Source organism: Penicillium manginii (genome assembly GCF_028828005.1).
Source record: "Penicillium manginii strain IBT 31320 chromosome Unknown utg000011l:1.0-1395921.0:1.0-1396616.0, whole genome shotgun sequence".
Lineage (NCBI taxonomy): Eukaryota > Fungi > Ascomycota > Eurotiomycetes > Eurotiales > Aspergillaceae > Penicillium > Penicillium manginii.
Genome location: NW_026643112.1, coordinates 530226 through 545722, shown reverse-complemented (window position 1 = coordinate 545722; position 15497 = coordinate 530226). Strand labels below are relative to the sequence as shown.

The following is a 15497-nucleotide window of genomic DNA, read 5'->3' as shown; positions in this document are numbered from 1 at the left end:
ATCGCAGTCGACTCTCGATTCAATCGATCTCTTTAGATTAATAGGCACGTCGTTCCAGGCTGCATCCAATTGTTGTTCCAATTTGATCGTCTTTTCCAGTCGTGTGCAGGCTTCTAGACTCTCGGAAATTAGATTAGCTGCCACCATCAACCGCTCTTGGGCAAGAACATAAGTGAGTTTGTTCGGGGTCTCGGTCTCCGGTTGTGAGAGTGGAAGAATAGTCATGTTGACATCGAGATTCTGATCGAGAAGGATACGAGGCGGGGCAGTGTCACTTATTCCCTTCGGAATGACGATTGGAAGACCTGATTGCCAAGAAACAAAATAATCGATCAACGATAGAATGAGCCATTGTCGTCGTCTCATTTCCCCCTCAAAGGGGGATAGTCCGGGGTATCCTAGGGTCTCTGTGGTAGCCCATCATGATAGCCAGTCGAGATACCATGCTCAATAGTACAGAGCTACCGGTTTTCAACCCATCACTTTGGAGATATTCAACTCCAAGATGAATTGTAGCGGCCTCTACCTTATATCTCCCGGGGGCACAATAATTTGAGAGTGTGAGGGCGACGGCACATTTTTCGTGGTAGTACTTGAATATTTCTGGTGGTGGTGCCTCGGCTGTGTCTGGATGCATGGAGTGCTCAATCCAAACTGCACAAGCCAGAATCCCATAAAAAAGGGCCAGCCAAGCACAAGATGCTTTGGATGGGTTCTCCCAGAAGGAAATACACTGAATCTTTTTTTAGCTGCTAAATTTCGAATGGTGAATGAGGATGGATTTCTCAAGGAAGTCTTACCTCCTGTTTGAACGTTGGAACGTGGACAATCACTAAGAAACATGACGTTACAAAGTCAGAAAGGGATACATCTATATAAAAGAAATGAGCTTACTCAGTGACGGTTCACCTGAGTCCAAGCAACGTGAAACAAGTTCATCAGCGATTTTCCGTGGGGGTAACTCTCGCAAAAGATCGTCAATTGTTTCTTTTGGTATTCCCTGAAGAAGCATAGGAGTCTGGGCATGCGTTTTCTTCCACGGTTCATCTTCATTCCGGTGAATATCGCGTGGCTTTGGAAAGTGCGAAATCTGTCTCCAGCAACAAGCGTAGTTAGCACCAGTCAAATGAGAACAAAAGCATGGCAAGCCTTGCTTACCGCACTTTGCATGATTGCATGCCAGTGATTTTGATTGAAAGATCGAGTACCAGAACTTTCAGGAAGCATTATTTCAGGATCCCATGTGGCATGAAGAATCGAATCACCACCTTCCGCTCTTTCATTACAGTTGCTCGCTATAGAATGGGCTGTGGTAATGTGTGGTTGCGATGGTCGATCTTCAAATGCGGCTTCAAGACGAAGCAATCGATTGCGGAGACCATGTAATCCATCTCTATAAACATTGTGGGGAGTATGGTGTTCATTCGAACTATCTCTCGTTTTGCTGTATTTACAGCTAACTTCAAGCCCTCTCCTCTGGCAGTTATCACAGGGGACTTGACGATTGCAACGTATCCTAAAACGGCCAATAATTATTTAACCATCACAATTGCAAACAACGAAAGGGGTTTCTTTAGGGTAAGAGCACATTTGATGTCAGGGTTGGGCGCAAATACTTACTTTTTCTCTCTGCATGACGTGCAGGAAAATAATACCCGGGGCTTTTGATCTCTTCTCTTCCGATCGGCTGCCCTTTGTCCGCGACCCGTCAAAGGCTCCATCTCGCAAAATGCGGATAATCTTCAGAGCGGCCTGGACTCGAAATGCCTCTGCGATTCTGCGTCTAAACTAAACAGTTTCACTGTATTTCTCAATTTTTCTTGACTTGAGTATTAAGTTAGGGGTGGAAGACGGGAAGGGGCTTGGAATGAAACCGGCCGGCGTCTTCGGATTTCTCGGGTTTCCCGGGTTTCTTGAAAGAACAAGTGGATAGTACTTTACTGGCTAGTTAATGTGGGTTCATGTCGCGGCCCGGGTCTTGAAGAACAAAATCAACAAAACAAGACATGGTGGGTCAGCGAAGGACCATTCGATTGAGAGTATGGCGGAGCCTAGTGCGAACTTGCAGTGTGTTGCGTTGCCGTCTCCGGTTTGTCTCCGCTGGCATGTCCCGCCCTAATTTCGCAATCAAGCCCACATACGGAGTAATGCCACCAGCCATGCACATGATTTACGGAAACTGCTGGTATAATGAATGGTTATGTCTTTCTACTTCGACAACGGGTGGGTATGGTGCCGTACGGTCGTTTACCTTAGTCCGTGCTATCCGAAATCTGTATCTATACTGGTAGATAAATATTTGGCTTGCCCGTCGAGGAAACTGAACAAAAACTTGATTGACTCTTGAAAATTCACTTTCCTCATCACTGAATCGAGGAATCGAAATCATTGGAACAATGACCGAAGGAAAAGAAGATAATTTTCGGGTCATTATCGTGGGGGGGTTCCGTCGCAGGTCTTACTCTTGCCCACTGCCTTAGGAAAAACAAGATTGACTTCACAATTCTGGAAGCCAATGAAGAGATCGCCCCTCAGGTCGGTGCGTCTATTGGGATTCTTCCTAACGGTGCTCGAATTCTCGACCAACTGGGACTTTTTGATGATGTTCTCGCTGCTGTTGAGCCTCTGCGACATTCCTCGTTTTGGAGAGACTCTGGTAGCCAGATTACAAGCTCCGACACGCCAAAAATAATAGCAGAAAGGTACGCGACTTTACGTTCGACAGCTGAATTTTAGTACTGGGAACCATCATACTGAATAATGTTTTTTCTCATTTAGACATGGATATCCGATTAATTTTCTCGATCGCCAGACCCTCCTAGAGATCCTCTCCTCCAACCTGGACAGTTTTCAGGATAAAGTGCTCCTGGGAAAAAGAGTTACCCATGTGGAGCACTTAGAGAAACACATATTAGCTCACTGTCAAGATGGATCTGCTTATCAGGGCGATTTGATTGTGGGAGCCGATGGTGTTCGAAGCATCGTGAGGCAGCGGATGTGGGACTACATGATATCCAAAGGTCTTTTCAGGGAAGTGGAAGTCGACAGAACAGGTCAGAACCCAGTGGGCTGTGTGGGATACAAGGACCAACTCTTGCTTTCACAATTGTCATTTTTTCCCTCTCCGAATTACAATTACTAATTGTCTGACAGCAATGACTTCGGAGTACGATTGCGTTTTCGGTATTTCATCTGAAACAACTGGACTTGTTCCTGGCCACATTCACCGAACATTCGGAAAAGAATACTCATTTTTGACTATCTCAAGCAAGAACGGTCGTGTCTATTGGTTCCTCTTCACCAAAATGGACCGCAAGTACTACAATCATGAAATTCCTCGTTTCAATACACGGGATATAGATAACCACATTGCACCCTTCTTGCAGAAGCCATTGAGCGGGAATGTGTCTTTCAAAGAAGTCTACGAAAAGGCTCTTGTAAAAACTCATCTGGCATTGGAAGAGGCCAAATATGAGCACTGGCACAAGGATCGCTTTGTCTGCGTGGGTGATTCGATACACAAGGTGCGTTCCATGCTGTGAATTCATGCAAAAGCACACCAATTCATAATCGGCTGACCATCGCTACAGATGACGCCCAATGCAGGTCAGGGGGGAAACAGCGCAATTGAAAGTGCCGCTACACTTTCTAATCATCTGTCAACCCTACTTCAGCACACATCTTGCCCGAAAACAGAGGATATCAATAATTGCCTTCAGTCCTGGCAGGAGTCTCGTCGCCCGCGCGCCACGGAGATTTCCAATTCTGCAAACGATCTTACTAGACTTGAGGCGGGTGCAACTATCAAAGACAGAATTATCGGATTGCATCTCTTGCCGTATTTGCAGTCCTTTTTGCTTGACAAGTCATCTGCACAAATAGTTGGCGCTGCGAAACTCGACTGTGTTGCCTTGCCGGAAAGATCTCTGCGTGCAAAGATGCCATACAGAAACAATGCAGAGACTATACGCCAGTCAGACCTCTTGAAAAGAAACTTACTATGCATTCCACTCATAGGATGCTTCGGAGCTGCGCGTGCCCTAATGACCCCCCCCTGATCACCAAGGTCAGACCATTCATGGCTCCTTTCTTTGTTGGCGGCTTTTGGACTTCAAGTACCGGAGAGACAGTTGACCTACGCGGACCTATATACCACATTCCATTCATGGACCAGCTTTTCAAGCCGCTGATATTTTGTTTTCTTCCTTCTATTACCGGAACAGATCCTGTATCGTGCATTCAGATGCGATCTTTCATAACAGACTTAGGTCCAGTCTTTGGTATATGGATGCTGGAGAGCTACCGCAACCGTCATTGCTTCTCCGCATCGCTGCTGTAAGAACCCCCTTCCTCCTGCATTTGACCTGTAACATTTGGTCCTTTTTGGGAGGAAAAGCTAACAATATATTGTCCAAGTCCTATCCTTGCAGGCATTGCCTTTCAACTCAAAGGAATCGGCATCTGGGCTCCCATGTATTATACTCTGGAGTACCTCCAAGCGCCACTGGGGAATTTTCTATCCGGGGACCATGAGATCGCAGCTCGACATACTATTTCCCTCATTCTTGCACTCCTCGGTGGGCTCTATTTACCAACATATTTGAGCTTCACGTCTGCGACCGTTGAGTCCCGCCGGTTTTGGAATGCGGTTTGGCAGCCATTCCCTGTTATTGTGCCGGCGATCGCTAAAGTCATCCGTCTGCTGAGCTACTCAGCTACCACGGCCAATAACCCAGCGGATCCGACCCAATCAAAGACGAAGGCTACCAGGAGAAATTTGCTCTGGGTCCGTATTGCGTACATTGGCTTTGCTGCTATTTCCGGCTTCACCTGGATCCACTCCATATGGTCTGCGCCAGCTGATAGCTCGGTGTCTTCCATCTTCTGGCCTGGCTTGAATGGGCATTTGTGTCCCGTTACTTCTTTCATGGATGGGATCGCACGATTCCTGCAATATGACCAAATCTTTGCAATGGGCAGTGGCTTTATTTGGCTTGGATTGAGACTTCATGAGCTCAAAGCCGCTGGGGCTGGATTCTCTTGGTTTAAGATTGCTGGTTCATTCATCGGAGCTACGCTGGCTATTGGACCAGGAGCGGCATTTTCTCTTGGATGGGGCTGGAAAGAGGAGCTTGCTAACAAAATGGCCGCTATTCGCTAGTTATAGCCTAAGTGGGAGGCAATAGGGATTCTAGGGGAGGCTACGAAGTACAAGGGCCTTGGAAGAGCCCTAGATGGTATTGTAAAAATAGACGGAGGCCAGGTAGGTAGCGAAAAGAGCTAAGTGATGCAATTACATAGAGCCAAGTGGTTTCGGAAAATAGCCGCTTGGGCGACCTATCCTGAATGCTAAATATCAGCGGATTTAATCACACTATACGTAAATCAGTTCTGTTTTGAACTTCATTATCATTATCAGTGATCTTTAATCTACCCACCCACCCAAAAGCAACCTTCGATTATATTGTCCGTCACTTCTTGCAACCCGAATTGAATTTCCTGAAGCAATACCATACGATTTAATTCTTCACTACTATATTTTCCAGAGAAATGTGCTTCTTCAACACGTGAGAGTGTCTCGCAGACGTGAGAAATGTTTATCGGGCGGTCCACTCTACTAGGGTGTTGGAATGTGCCAGTCGGCCATATATGACGTCGCCAGAGGTCGAGGCTTGCTCCATCAGCCGGGGTAACACTGAGAGCATGAAGTATGGTCATTCCAGGATTTAGCCTCGCCAATGACCCTCAAAGGATCGGGTATAAGATTTTTATCGGTGATAAAAAATACAACGTGCCCCACCGTGGAGTAGATCGTTGTGGGGGCGAAAAAGCAATTCGCCCGCAGTTCTGCCCATGGGGTAAGAAATTCTATTCATGTGTATAACAGAGGGATTAGTTTCACACTGACGACCGTGCAACAGGGCTCATGACATTGGCGCCAAGATCACTGTTGAGCCAAGACCATATCAGCCCCCGACTATGATGCAATTCCAACGTACCTGGGCAGTGAATGAAACCAAAGTATCCTCTTCTGCGGGCAAGATGAGCACACGGATTCGATTCAAATACGATGGAATTGGAATAGATCTTCAATATTTCGGCCACAGCCTCTGAAGGTATCGGGTGTAGCAGAATGCTGTGCATCTTTACTTGGAGTTGCCGAAGAGACAGGACTGGGGTTGGATCAGGAATGTCTATAAAGGCCGTACTCTATACCCTAAATTCTCCAATCCATCACAATCCATTCTCATTAGCATTCAAGGCCATAAAAACTCACTTCGACTTTTCGAAATATTCAACAAGACATTACAACCAAAATGTTCATGCACAGTGCCATTCCTGCCATGCTGCTTGCAGCTCTCAGCCTACCCTCTGCCATGGCGGCCCAGTGTTCTGCGGTCGGCCAATACTCTACAAACTCCGCAGGATTCGGTAGCGGTGGAAATACTATCTCCAACGGTGGCTCCCTCAAGCTTTACGATGCTGATGATAACGAGATCGGCGCTTATGACGGTGACAAATCGGTCTGTTCCGACCTCATCACTTTTGGCTCCGATTCACTGGACGACACCTTCTCATGGGGCGCGGCATGTGGTGGAAGTGGGCTTAGGTGAGTGATTTAATAATGAATTTGGAAGTTTGGGCTGGCCAGAAGAAACTAACAAATATATGTTCCAACTTGAAGTGGTTGCCACGGTGCGTACGCCACACAGACTCACATAGAAGGAGAGGACCCCACTAGTAGCACCAACTTCTACGGTCTTGGAGAATCTGTTGAGTCTGAGTGCATTGTCTACTTTGACTGCTAGAGATGTCTCCGGTTTCTCTTGTCACTGCTGTCTGGTGCATTCACAAGTTCTTGACTGATTTCCGAATGACTGATGCAACACCTTTCCTGTTTACACAATCTGGCAGTCACGGTCTTGGTTCGCGATTCAAATTTTAACTTAGGCCCGCTGAAGATTTTGGATTAGAGCAGACTAGAGAAACTCAATAGAGCGACGAATTTCGACTTCAAACCACCCGAGAAGAATCCCACCGTAGAGACCAGCTCTGTAGACATATCAAAATGGACAATGAGCGGCCCGCTGCCATCCATAATGCCAGCTGACTTAATACTGATTCGTAGGTATGTCAATTGAAATTCATTTCCAAAAATGTCAAAGATGAGAAAGAAAATAAATATACACAGTGTCATGCATGCTAGCGCAGGAAAAACGCCGTAGAAATGCTGATATCCACTCTATCCGTCCGCTGAGGTAGCTACCTCAGATGTTCTTGCTCGTCAAACCGTTCTAGGGAACAACGGGCTTTATCTGCCTCTGACCATCCACAAGTCGACTTTAAAAGGCGAGCTGTAGCAAAATGACCGTTGTTCTCAGCTAGTTTCACACTCCGGATCAACTGCCCACGACCAAGACCGTCGGTCTGAGCCCCATTGTTGATGATCAGCTGCAGTATGTCAAGATGACCACGCTCTGCGGCTCCTTCCATGGCTGTCCTCCCAAAAATCTGCGACCTCGGGGCATTCACATCAGCGCCAATGTCCAAAAGATGGCAAACAATTTCAATTTGACCCTCACTGGCAGCAAATTGTAATGCAGTGGCCCCCATGTTTGTTGCAGGGGGATGATTCACATCCGCTCCGTGGTCCAAAAGTAGCGTGAGAAGTTCGGCGTTGCCATTTTTTGCAGCGACCTGTAGGGGGGTTTTGCCACCGACGCCTGCTTCGAGTTGGTTGATTTTTGCACCCATTGCTAGAAGGTATTTTACCATATCGATATTATTGGCGTTTACAGCCAGTTGCAAAGGCAGCATTTCAGTGTTCACTCTGTAGCTGATGTTAGCTTGGAATTCAAATGGCTCTTGGGAGTATCTCATGTGCTGGACATACCTATCAGATAATGCGAATGTCTCCAAGATTCCTTGATTTACACTCGCACCAGCTTCGGACAAATCAGACACAATATGATAATTTCTCCAGAAAATGGAGGCTGTGAGAGCGCGCCCTTTGTCCTCTTCTGACCAATTCGCCGAGTTGAGGAAAAGCTGCAGGGTACAGCGGTCACCCTTTGAGGCTGCGACCTGTAGAACTGACGACATAATACCTTCAGGCTCCAAATGCCACCAGCCTGAATTATGGCTAGTGACTTCTTCGTCCTCATCTGGAGGGTCGGTTATAAAAACATAGCCCTTCGGGTCGATTCCGAACTCGAGGAGTGCTAGAAAAATGTCCCTTCTTCCCCAAAGTACTGCCATCCCCATCGCAGTCGGCGCCTGGAAAGGGGTCGAAAACATGGCAAGGAATTGCGGAACGATTATTTCATCGTCCGTTATTACCGCTTGCCAGACAATCGCATTGAGCTCATTCTCCGAAACCCGCGCCCCTCTGCGGATGAGAACTTGTGCCAGTGCCATATTTCGTCGTGAGAGGGCAGCCTCTAGTGGGGTTCGACATTCTGGTAACCCTAAATTGTCTAACCAATATTCGAAACTTTCAGGAAATCCAAGTCTCATCTCTTGCTGATCAACGCCACAGCTCAAGAGATGGTTTATCAGTTTGTCGTCTTTGGCTTTCAGAATGGCACAGGTGAGGATCATTTGACCACTGTTGATCAGAATGGTCGGGAGGAATCCGATTTCCGTCAGGCAGCATACTGTTTCCATATCTGGAATGCATGGAATTCGAAGATCTTCGGCCGTAGCACCTGCAATTTTGAGGAGTTTGATGAGCTCACAGCTTCCTTGTGCAATGGCTGCACCAAGGGCGCTATCTGGGAAATCATCGTAGACGTCATCTGGTGGAGCTCCCCAGCTTAACATATCTGTCACAACTCTTACATCGTTTGCCTTTATTGAACGAAGAAGATCGAAGCTGTAGGAGTCTATAACAGCTTGTCGATCAACTGGCACTGCCCCTGCAGATAGCAGAGTAAGATGTAGCCTGCGACTTTGCTGGGCCAAAGCTCTTTCCACAAGCGTTTTGTGGCTAGCGTCTCTTGCCATAAGAAAATTGTCAGCAGCCTGGACAGCAACTCCTGCGGTCAGAAGGAGCTTTGTGGCCTCCTCGTGACTAAAAGTCACGGCAAGAATGAGAGATTCGATAAGTTTGTAGCAAAGAGTGGTTTGGCTTCTCTGGTTCGAAGAAATATCGAAAAGCATTCGCATCATTGCCATATCTCCTCTTTTGGAGGCGAGGCCAAGAAGATCGGTTTTGAATTTTGGATAGTCGCTATCCAGATACGTCTGCTGGGCTGCATAAATGTTCGCGCGGTGCTCAATAAGGACTTTGACTGCTTGTAGTTGCCCAAGAGTTACCGCAAGACCAAGTGCTGTGACTTTTGGACCCCTTGCTCCAAATCCCCGAAATCGTGTTTCCAGATCAGGATTGGACTTCAAAAGCAGGCGAAGAAGTTCCAAATTCTCTCGTTCGGCAGAAAGCTCCGTAGGGAGCTCTCTGTTAGGGTTTGAATAGTCTCCCATCATCTCAATGCAGATTTGAAGAGCAGGCTTCGATTTGAATTGGTGGATGTTGGCCTGGAATGAAAGAAGAAGGCGAGTCAATCGAAGGGAAACACTTCTGTTCTCAATACTCGCGGCAACCTCCAGAGGCGACACCAATAGCTCTTTGCCAGATTCACATGAGACGATAGGAAGATCCGGACTGATTCCTGCCTGAAGCATGATCTCAATAATCTTGAAATCCTGCAGTCGAATTGCAGACTGAAAAATCCTTTCTAAAATAGCTTGCGCAGATGATTGAGTGGTTGATAACAGGTGTTGAAATATGAAACCATTAGAAAGTTCCAGGACTTCAACGAGTCTCATGATGCGGATGTCCTCTTCAGCGAGCCACTTTCGTCGATCCAGACTCTTGATTTGCACATGGATTGGAAGTTTATTCGAAAGCAAAAACATGGTGAACTGGAGAAACTGTTTTATGTCGTATTCAATCAAACTACAGATAATGTCAGAGCTATAGGACGTGGGAACATAAGAGCTAGATTGGTACTTGCGCTTCGCCTGCCTCAGACAGCGCGAGGTCCTTGCAGGGCTTCCATAAACCGATGAAATCCAAGAAATCCGACTTCAAAGCATGGGTCAGCTCCTGATGTATATGCGGAAACATGTGCTTAGTAGTCTCTGAGAGAGATGTCGTAACATCAAGAATACCCAGTTGACATGCTAAGAGATGTAAGTTTGGAGTCATCGTTGCATAGAATCATGAATCCAAACCTGAAGCAGGGTATAACGAGAATTTATAACCACGAGAAAATTGAATCCAGGGCAAATTTGATGTCAATTGTAATCGCTTCATCTTGGGTTGAGGGGAGCAAACCACCACTCCTGGAGGTGCCTCTGGGGATGAAGCTAGCGTATGTCAGTTTTGCAATTACATTATATCTGAAAGGCAATCAATTACCTGTACGAAACCTGTCGATAGTCAATCGGTAACCCTGTCGTCGGATTTCACGTTGGACTTTAGACGGTGATTGGAGCTGGTCGTCGATCAAGACATCAGTTTCTCGCTCTCCTCTTTTCCTCAGCTGATGCTCAACATATTTCCAAATGATTTGTCCGTGGCGTTTTTTGAAATTCCATTTTTGGAACTGTTTATGATACTGGTTGGCCCTACAGCAGGTATGGAGTCAGAGTTAGCTAACCTTGGTGGCCCGCAGGCATCGCACCGCATAGTACTAGGTATCTTACGTTTTACGGAATCTATATTCGATCCGCATAACTTTCATGAGCTGATTAAGAGTAATGTTCTCTCTGAGATACAAACGTTCAATCTCGGACCTATGTCCCTCCCAGACTGCGACCTCATCCATGGCGAAATTTTTGGAAAGAAGTTCGTTGACCTTGACTCCTCTGCAGAGGGTGGGAGGCTGAAGGATTATTAGAAGGTCGAGGAAGCCTTGGTGACCATGTTTGCTGGGCCTTAGGCAGTGCAAAGAGGGCTTTACCTCAAGCCACACATTATGCGCGACGATTTGAACAATCTCCAATAAGCGTTTGAGTTTCTACTCAGTACTGTTAGTCAACTAGCTTTACAACAAGAGGAGATGTTGGGCAGCGAACGGGGGTCCGCATTGTGCAATGATTGGTTGAATCCAAAGTTGTCATGCATGTACGCCTCACGCCTCGTCACAAACATCCGTCGGGTCAAGACCGCCCTGTTAAACCCAAATTACCCCCCCCGCCTCAATATAATTCGAATTATCTTCCTACTTTAACGCGAGAAACTCGAACTACTTCTGGAATCGATGTGCGTGAATCTTTCTGCCTTGTCTGGCCATCGGCCGAGACCTGCTGATTAGGCAGCCGCCTGAGTTAAGCTGATTGGGTTGTTTTTTTTGGGAACAGTCTCCGTGGTCATTTACCTTTGGCCAGATATTACTCTTTAATTGAGTAGCCTCTTGTCAAAAATCTGAAAGCAACAATCTAACCTCTTATTTTGCAAGATTTCATTCATTCCTCCTTCCCCCTCGGAATGTTCACTTCGAAACAACAGGAATCTACCGATCAGTGGGATCATGTAACAACAAAACACTCGGCATGTAAACGGATGCCGTCGGAAAAAGGAATCAGAGAATTTGAAGTTTCAGAGTGGATTGACGATTATGGCCTTTCTGGCGACGCTACTGGCACGGGGCTCGATACCACTTCTCGAGATCTCTTCTATCCAGATGCTGGACAGAATCCTCTTGGAATCGGCTTGAGTAGCCATGGGGACAATCTAGTTCAACCGGCGTGGTCACAGATACTCCCGGAAATCTCACCATCCCATAATGCTTACTATGGGAATTACTCGCTGGAACTCTTGCCGCAGACAGTCGCTTCACCGAATACTTATCTCATAGGACCTTTTGGTTCTTCCATCCAAGGGTATGATCATGCTTGTACCAGTAGCTCCGCAATCCCGGAAATCAGCACCGGTACTGCTAATCACATCGACGCAGCTCGAAGATGTATTCTGTGTGAAGACATGGAACATTCAAGTTCTTGCGTCCCACCAGCCCCAAGCCATGGATTCCTTAGTAGGCTGCCTTCAACTTCTGTCGACAATTTTGATTATCATGAGGATCGGACTTCTGTTGCAGAGAACCCAAAGCTACATTCAGAGTGAGCCCTCTCGGAACAACTCAGCCCCACTCAAATACTATAGGAAACTCTAACCCCTAGTGCAGTTTGAACGGAATTAGGTGCCAGTGGGAAGGCTGTACCCAGAGAAACAAGTTTTCAAGATCGGCTGCATTGCTGCGTCATGTCAAGACTGTGCATCTTCATCCATCACAATTCAAATGTTCCGCTTGTGAAAAAACATTCATACGAAAGGATAAGCTAAGGGATCATGTTCAAGTGGTGCATGGCAGGTCTTCTTGATAGTTCGTGTTGCCAGGCAGGATAATCCAGTTGTAGCGGCCCGGCTCAAGTGCCCATAAATGCCGCTACAGTTCTGGACATGGCGATGGATTGAGATTGAAACGGGTTGGGGTTGGAGCTTAAAGCTACGGAAATCACTACTGGGAGGCCACCAAGGAGATTATATCACTATTACAGGATTAACGAGGATACTTGGAGGCGTTCAGGCATCACAATACGCCTCCAGGTATCACAACTGCAGCACCTGGTCTGACTTATGTTTTGGAACCTTCGGGGCTAGTGAACAGGACCTGGGTTTGTGATTCATGATGATAATTGATTAGTCGTTCAACTTCCACTTATTCAGTAGATATTGACCACTAGTAGCTAAAGATTCAGGAGATTAATCAGGTAGATCGTGTGCTAACTAACTCGTACGACTAGTCATCTCGGGTTATTGCTGCACCAACATAATTCCCGACGCCTTTTTGATCTCACGGTGTCACTGAATGTCAAATGCCTTGACTCCGTTGCCACAGAATGAAACCTCGGGATAAACATACTAGGTCACGATCAACCGTGCACGGTACTATGCCACGATACTTCCATTTTTCAAGAACTCCAAAACGGAAACTCTGAAGAAAATGAAGAAAATGACCAGATGGACCGGCAAGTCAGAAGAGATTCCTATACCGTTACAGGTTGAGACATTGTTTGATAAGGCGAATTCCTCAAAGAAATCACCCGAGACTTTCCCAGAAGGAAACTAGCTTCTTTTCTTTTATCAATGCCTGGGAAGAAATAAGGTAGGAAATTTCAGGCTGCTTCTTGAAGTCCCCCGGGGCCGGGGATCGTCAATCCCACCATGTTCGCGGGTGGCGGAGGCTCATGGGCAATGATTGTCGACCCCTGTGACATGGGAAATATCTCAGAATCTTTTTCCGCTCATTTATGTTCGGCATAGTTAGCCGCTGACTAGTAGTGGATCATTTCTTCCGAGTCTACTATGGGGTGCGATGTCCACGGGTGCCGATCACTAAATTTCATACACGCTCTCAGAGATTCCCGAATTAAATATTTTCCCGGAGCTTCGAATACTGCTACATAAATATCCTGAAATTCATCCTCATCAAAATTTTACAGCTCCAATTCCATCTTCCTTCGATCATACTACTCTCAATCATTAAGCCCTCGAATAAACACTATGCGCTTCGAATTCCTCATTCTTGCCATTGCTGGCCTGACCATGGCTACTACACCGGTATGAACTTAAACCAATATTTTGATTGAGAATATCTCTGACAAGAAGAAAAGATCCCCGCTGGAGGAACCTGCAAGAAAGACGGTAGCATGGGCAATTGTAAATCGGGACTTTGTGTGGTATGATTTTGACAGCCAGTCCTTACTGTGAGGGAGGCAGCAGCTAATCGATTCATAACAGCAAGCTGCTAACGCGGCCACTGGGAACTGCAAATAAGCCCCATTCAAACATTTTGTATCAGGCGGAATTACTCTCCTTAAAATTCATACCGCTATAGATGAGAGGGATTCTCTAGATCATCTGATTTTTATTTTGTGACAATTAGACCAATGGTACCTAGGTGCCCAAACCCAAATTGAATTGAATTATTCATCCATGAATCTTCGTAATACCATAGTAAGCGGCGGCGTATTTCCTTCCTTCCTGGTTTTAAAACCGTTCCTGTGTGTTTGGCAGACTTCTTGAATTTCAATGAACTCCACCCGAGCTTCCTAGAATATTAGTATTGATTCCAAGGTTTAGCTCTTGCAAAAAGAGCTATATGTATGAAAAAGTTCGTTTTTAACTTGAAGTTGTTCCAACGCAAATAAACTTTGAGCCATCAAGTGCCACTGTTACTGTTCCAAGCCACGACATCAGTGGCATGTACTACCCAGAGGAGCAATTATATTGAAAACGGAGAGTATAGGGACTGCCCAATTGCTCAATTATATCGGGACTGATGAGATATTCAACGTAGATTTGGAATCTGCGTTGGTCTTTGCAACCACACCAGCAACGGTAGCATCTCATCCATCCAACTTTAGGCAAGCAAATTCTCACCGGAAAAAAATACAACCAGATCAACTTGAACCTTCCCTGCAATGGAACCTTAGTTCCAATAACTAGAGTGGGTCCAACTGATATACAATGGAGTCCCCAAGGTGCCGGAGACCGAAGCGGGTCCCCGATTAAAAATAGCGTAGTCGACAAAAGTTTTTGCCGAAAGCTCCTCGGTATGCGTGGGCTGAAATCGTCATACGTTCCTTTGGTCCAAGTCGACTGTTCTCCCTCGGGTCATACCGAGCTGAAGACTTTTGAAGTTGAAGTTGAAATTCCTGGCTGTTGGGGCTGGCCGAGGAAGGCGGTAGCTCCCGACACAACGCGTCGTGGGTTGATCCCTCGTCATTTCGCTTCATTCGGTCACATCAAAACACCACCGGGCCTTACCATCATCGACATGAAAGCTGTTGAATCGACCTCATGACCACTTCCACTTCTTCTTCGTTGCTTCCGAGGCTTGGCTTCCGGTTGAGACGCATTTCACGCCTCCCCATGGTCCCCAAGCCCATCTCCAGCCATTCATACTCCAGCCAAATAGATCGACACCTTCTTTATAATCTCCCCGGTGATTCCGAACCAGTTCATCGATATGTACGAGGTGGCTACTTTCCAGTCAATCTGCGAAAAACTCTGGGCGATACACAGCCAGCCACCGTTTGACACTGGATTACCAAGACCGATTCTCATTGGTCAAATGCGTAATATGATGAGCGACGATTTACCGGAAAGATGGAAAGGGGTCTTGGATACGAGGAAAGGTTGTTCAAGCGACGACGAACCCGGGCGAAGTTTACAAACATGGCTGGAGAACATTAACACACTTCGATAGCCCACGTGAACTTGAACCTGGTTTGTCAAGAGAGGACATATGCAGGCTGGGTCAACTCATTGGCCAGCTGTTAGATTTTGAGCCTTCTGAGAGAGCGTCAGCGAGACAAATTCTTAACGACCCTCGCCATCACCAAATTCGGTTGATCTGTTCATAGATTTGAACATCGATTGGAACTTTCGAATTTCTAGCAAATCTAGAAAGATCAAGCGAGAACTT

The 15497-nt window shown here is 46.4% G+C and overlaps 7 protein-coding genes across 7 annotated transcripts; 4 read left to right on the top strand and 3 right to left on the bottom strand.

Moving 5' to 3' along the window:
• Nucleotides 1-373: 373 nt before the first annotated feature.
• On the bottom strand, nt 374-1515 carry N7533_013475 (fungal specific transcription factor domain-containing protein; the record flags this gene model as incomplete). Its single annotated transcript, XM_057110125.1, has 4 exons — nt 374-733; nt 801-832; nt 895-1072; nt 1159-1515. Coding segments are annotated over 4 exons (927 nt in total), but the record flags the coding sequence as incomplete, so codon positions are not given.
• Nucleotides 1516-2200: 685 nt separating this feature from the next.
• Nucleotides 2201-5161, top strand: N7533_013474 (FAD-dependent oxidoreductase; the record flags this gene model as incomplete). The annotated part of the gene is made up of 7 exons (XM_057110124.1): nt 2201-2223; nt 2481-2702; nt 2779-3053; nt 3154-3524; nt 3591-3973; nt 4018-4335; nt 4417-5161. 7 exons carry the CDS (start codon nt 2201-2203, stop codon nt 5159-5161), a joined length of 2337 nt encoding a protein of 778 aa, XP_056952826.1.
• Nucleotides 5162-6317: 1156 nt separating this feature from the next.
• N7533_013473 (uncharacterized protein) lies at nt 6318-6809 on the top strand (the record flags this gene model as incomplete). Its single annotated transcript, XM_057110123.1, has 2 exons — nt 6318-6610; nt 6686-6809. 2 exons carry the CDS (start codon nt 6318-6320, stop codon nt 6807-6809), a joined length of 417 nt encoding a protein of 138 aa, XP_056952825.1.
• A 454-nt stretch (nt 6810-7263) lies between these two features.
• N7533_013472 (ankyrin repeat domain-containing protein) lies at nt 7264-9918 on the bottom strand (the record flags this gene model as incomplete). The annotated part of the gene is made up of 1 exon (XM_057110122.1): nt 7264-9918. The coding sequence occupies one exon, from the start codon at nt 9916-9918 to the stop codon at nt 7264-7266; it is 2655 nt and encodes an 884-aa protein (XP_056952824.1).
• A 497-nt stretch (nt 9919-10415) lies between these two features.
• Nucleotides 10416-10832, bottom strand: N7533_013471 (Clr5 domain-containing protein; the record flags this gene model as incomplete). Its single annotated transcript, XM_057110121.1, has 2 exons — nt 10416-10632; nt 10711-10832. The coding sequence occupies 2 exons, from the start codon at nt 10830-10832 to the stop codon at nt 10416-10418; spliced, it is 339 nt and encodes a 112-aa protein (XP_056952823.1).
• A 662-nt stretch (nt 10833-11494) lies between these two features.
• Nucleotides 11495-12130, top strand: N7533_013470 (uncharacterized protein; the record flags this gene model as incomplete). The annotated part of the gene is made up of 1 exon (XM_057110120.1): nt 11495-12130. The coding sequence occupies one exon, from the start codon at nt 11495-11497 to the stop codon at nt 12128-12130; it is 636 nt and encodes a 211-aa protein (XP_056952822.1).
• A 2739-nt stretch (nt 12131-14869) lies between these two features.
• On the top strand, nt 14870-15278 carry N7533_013469 (uncharacterized protein; the record flags this gene model as incomplete). Its single annotated transcript, XM_057110119.1, has 2 exons — nt 14870-14944; nt 15030-15278. 2 exons carry the CDS (start codon nt 14870-14872, stop codon nt 15276-15278), a joined length of 324 nt encoding a protein of 107 aa, XP_056952821.1.
• Nucleotides 15279-15497: the final 219 nt, after the last annotated feature.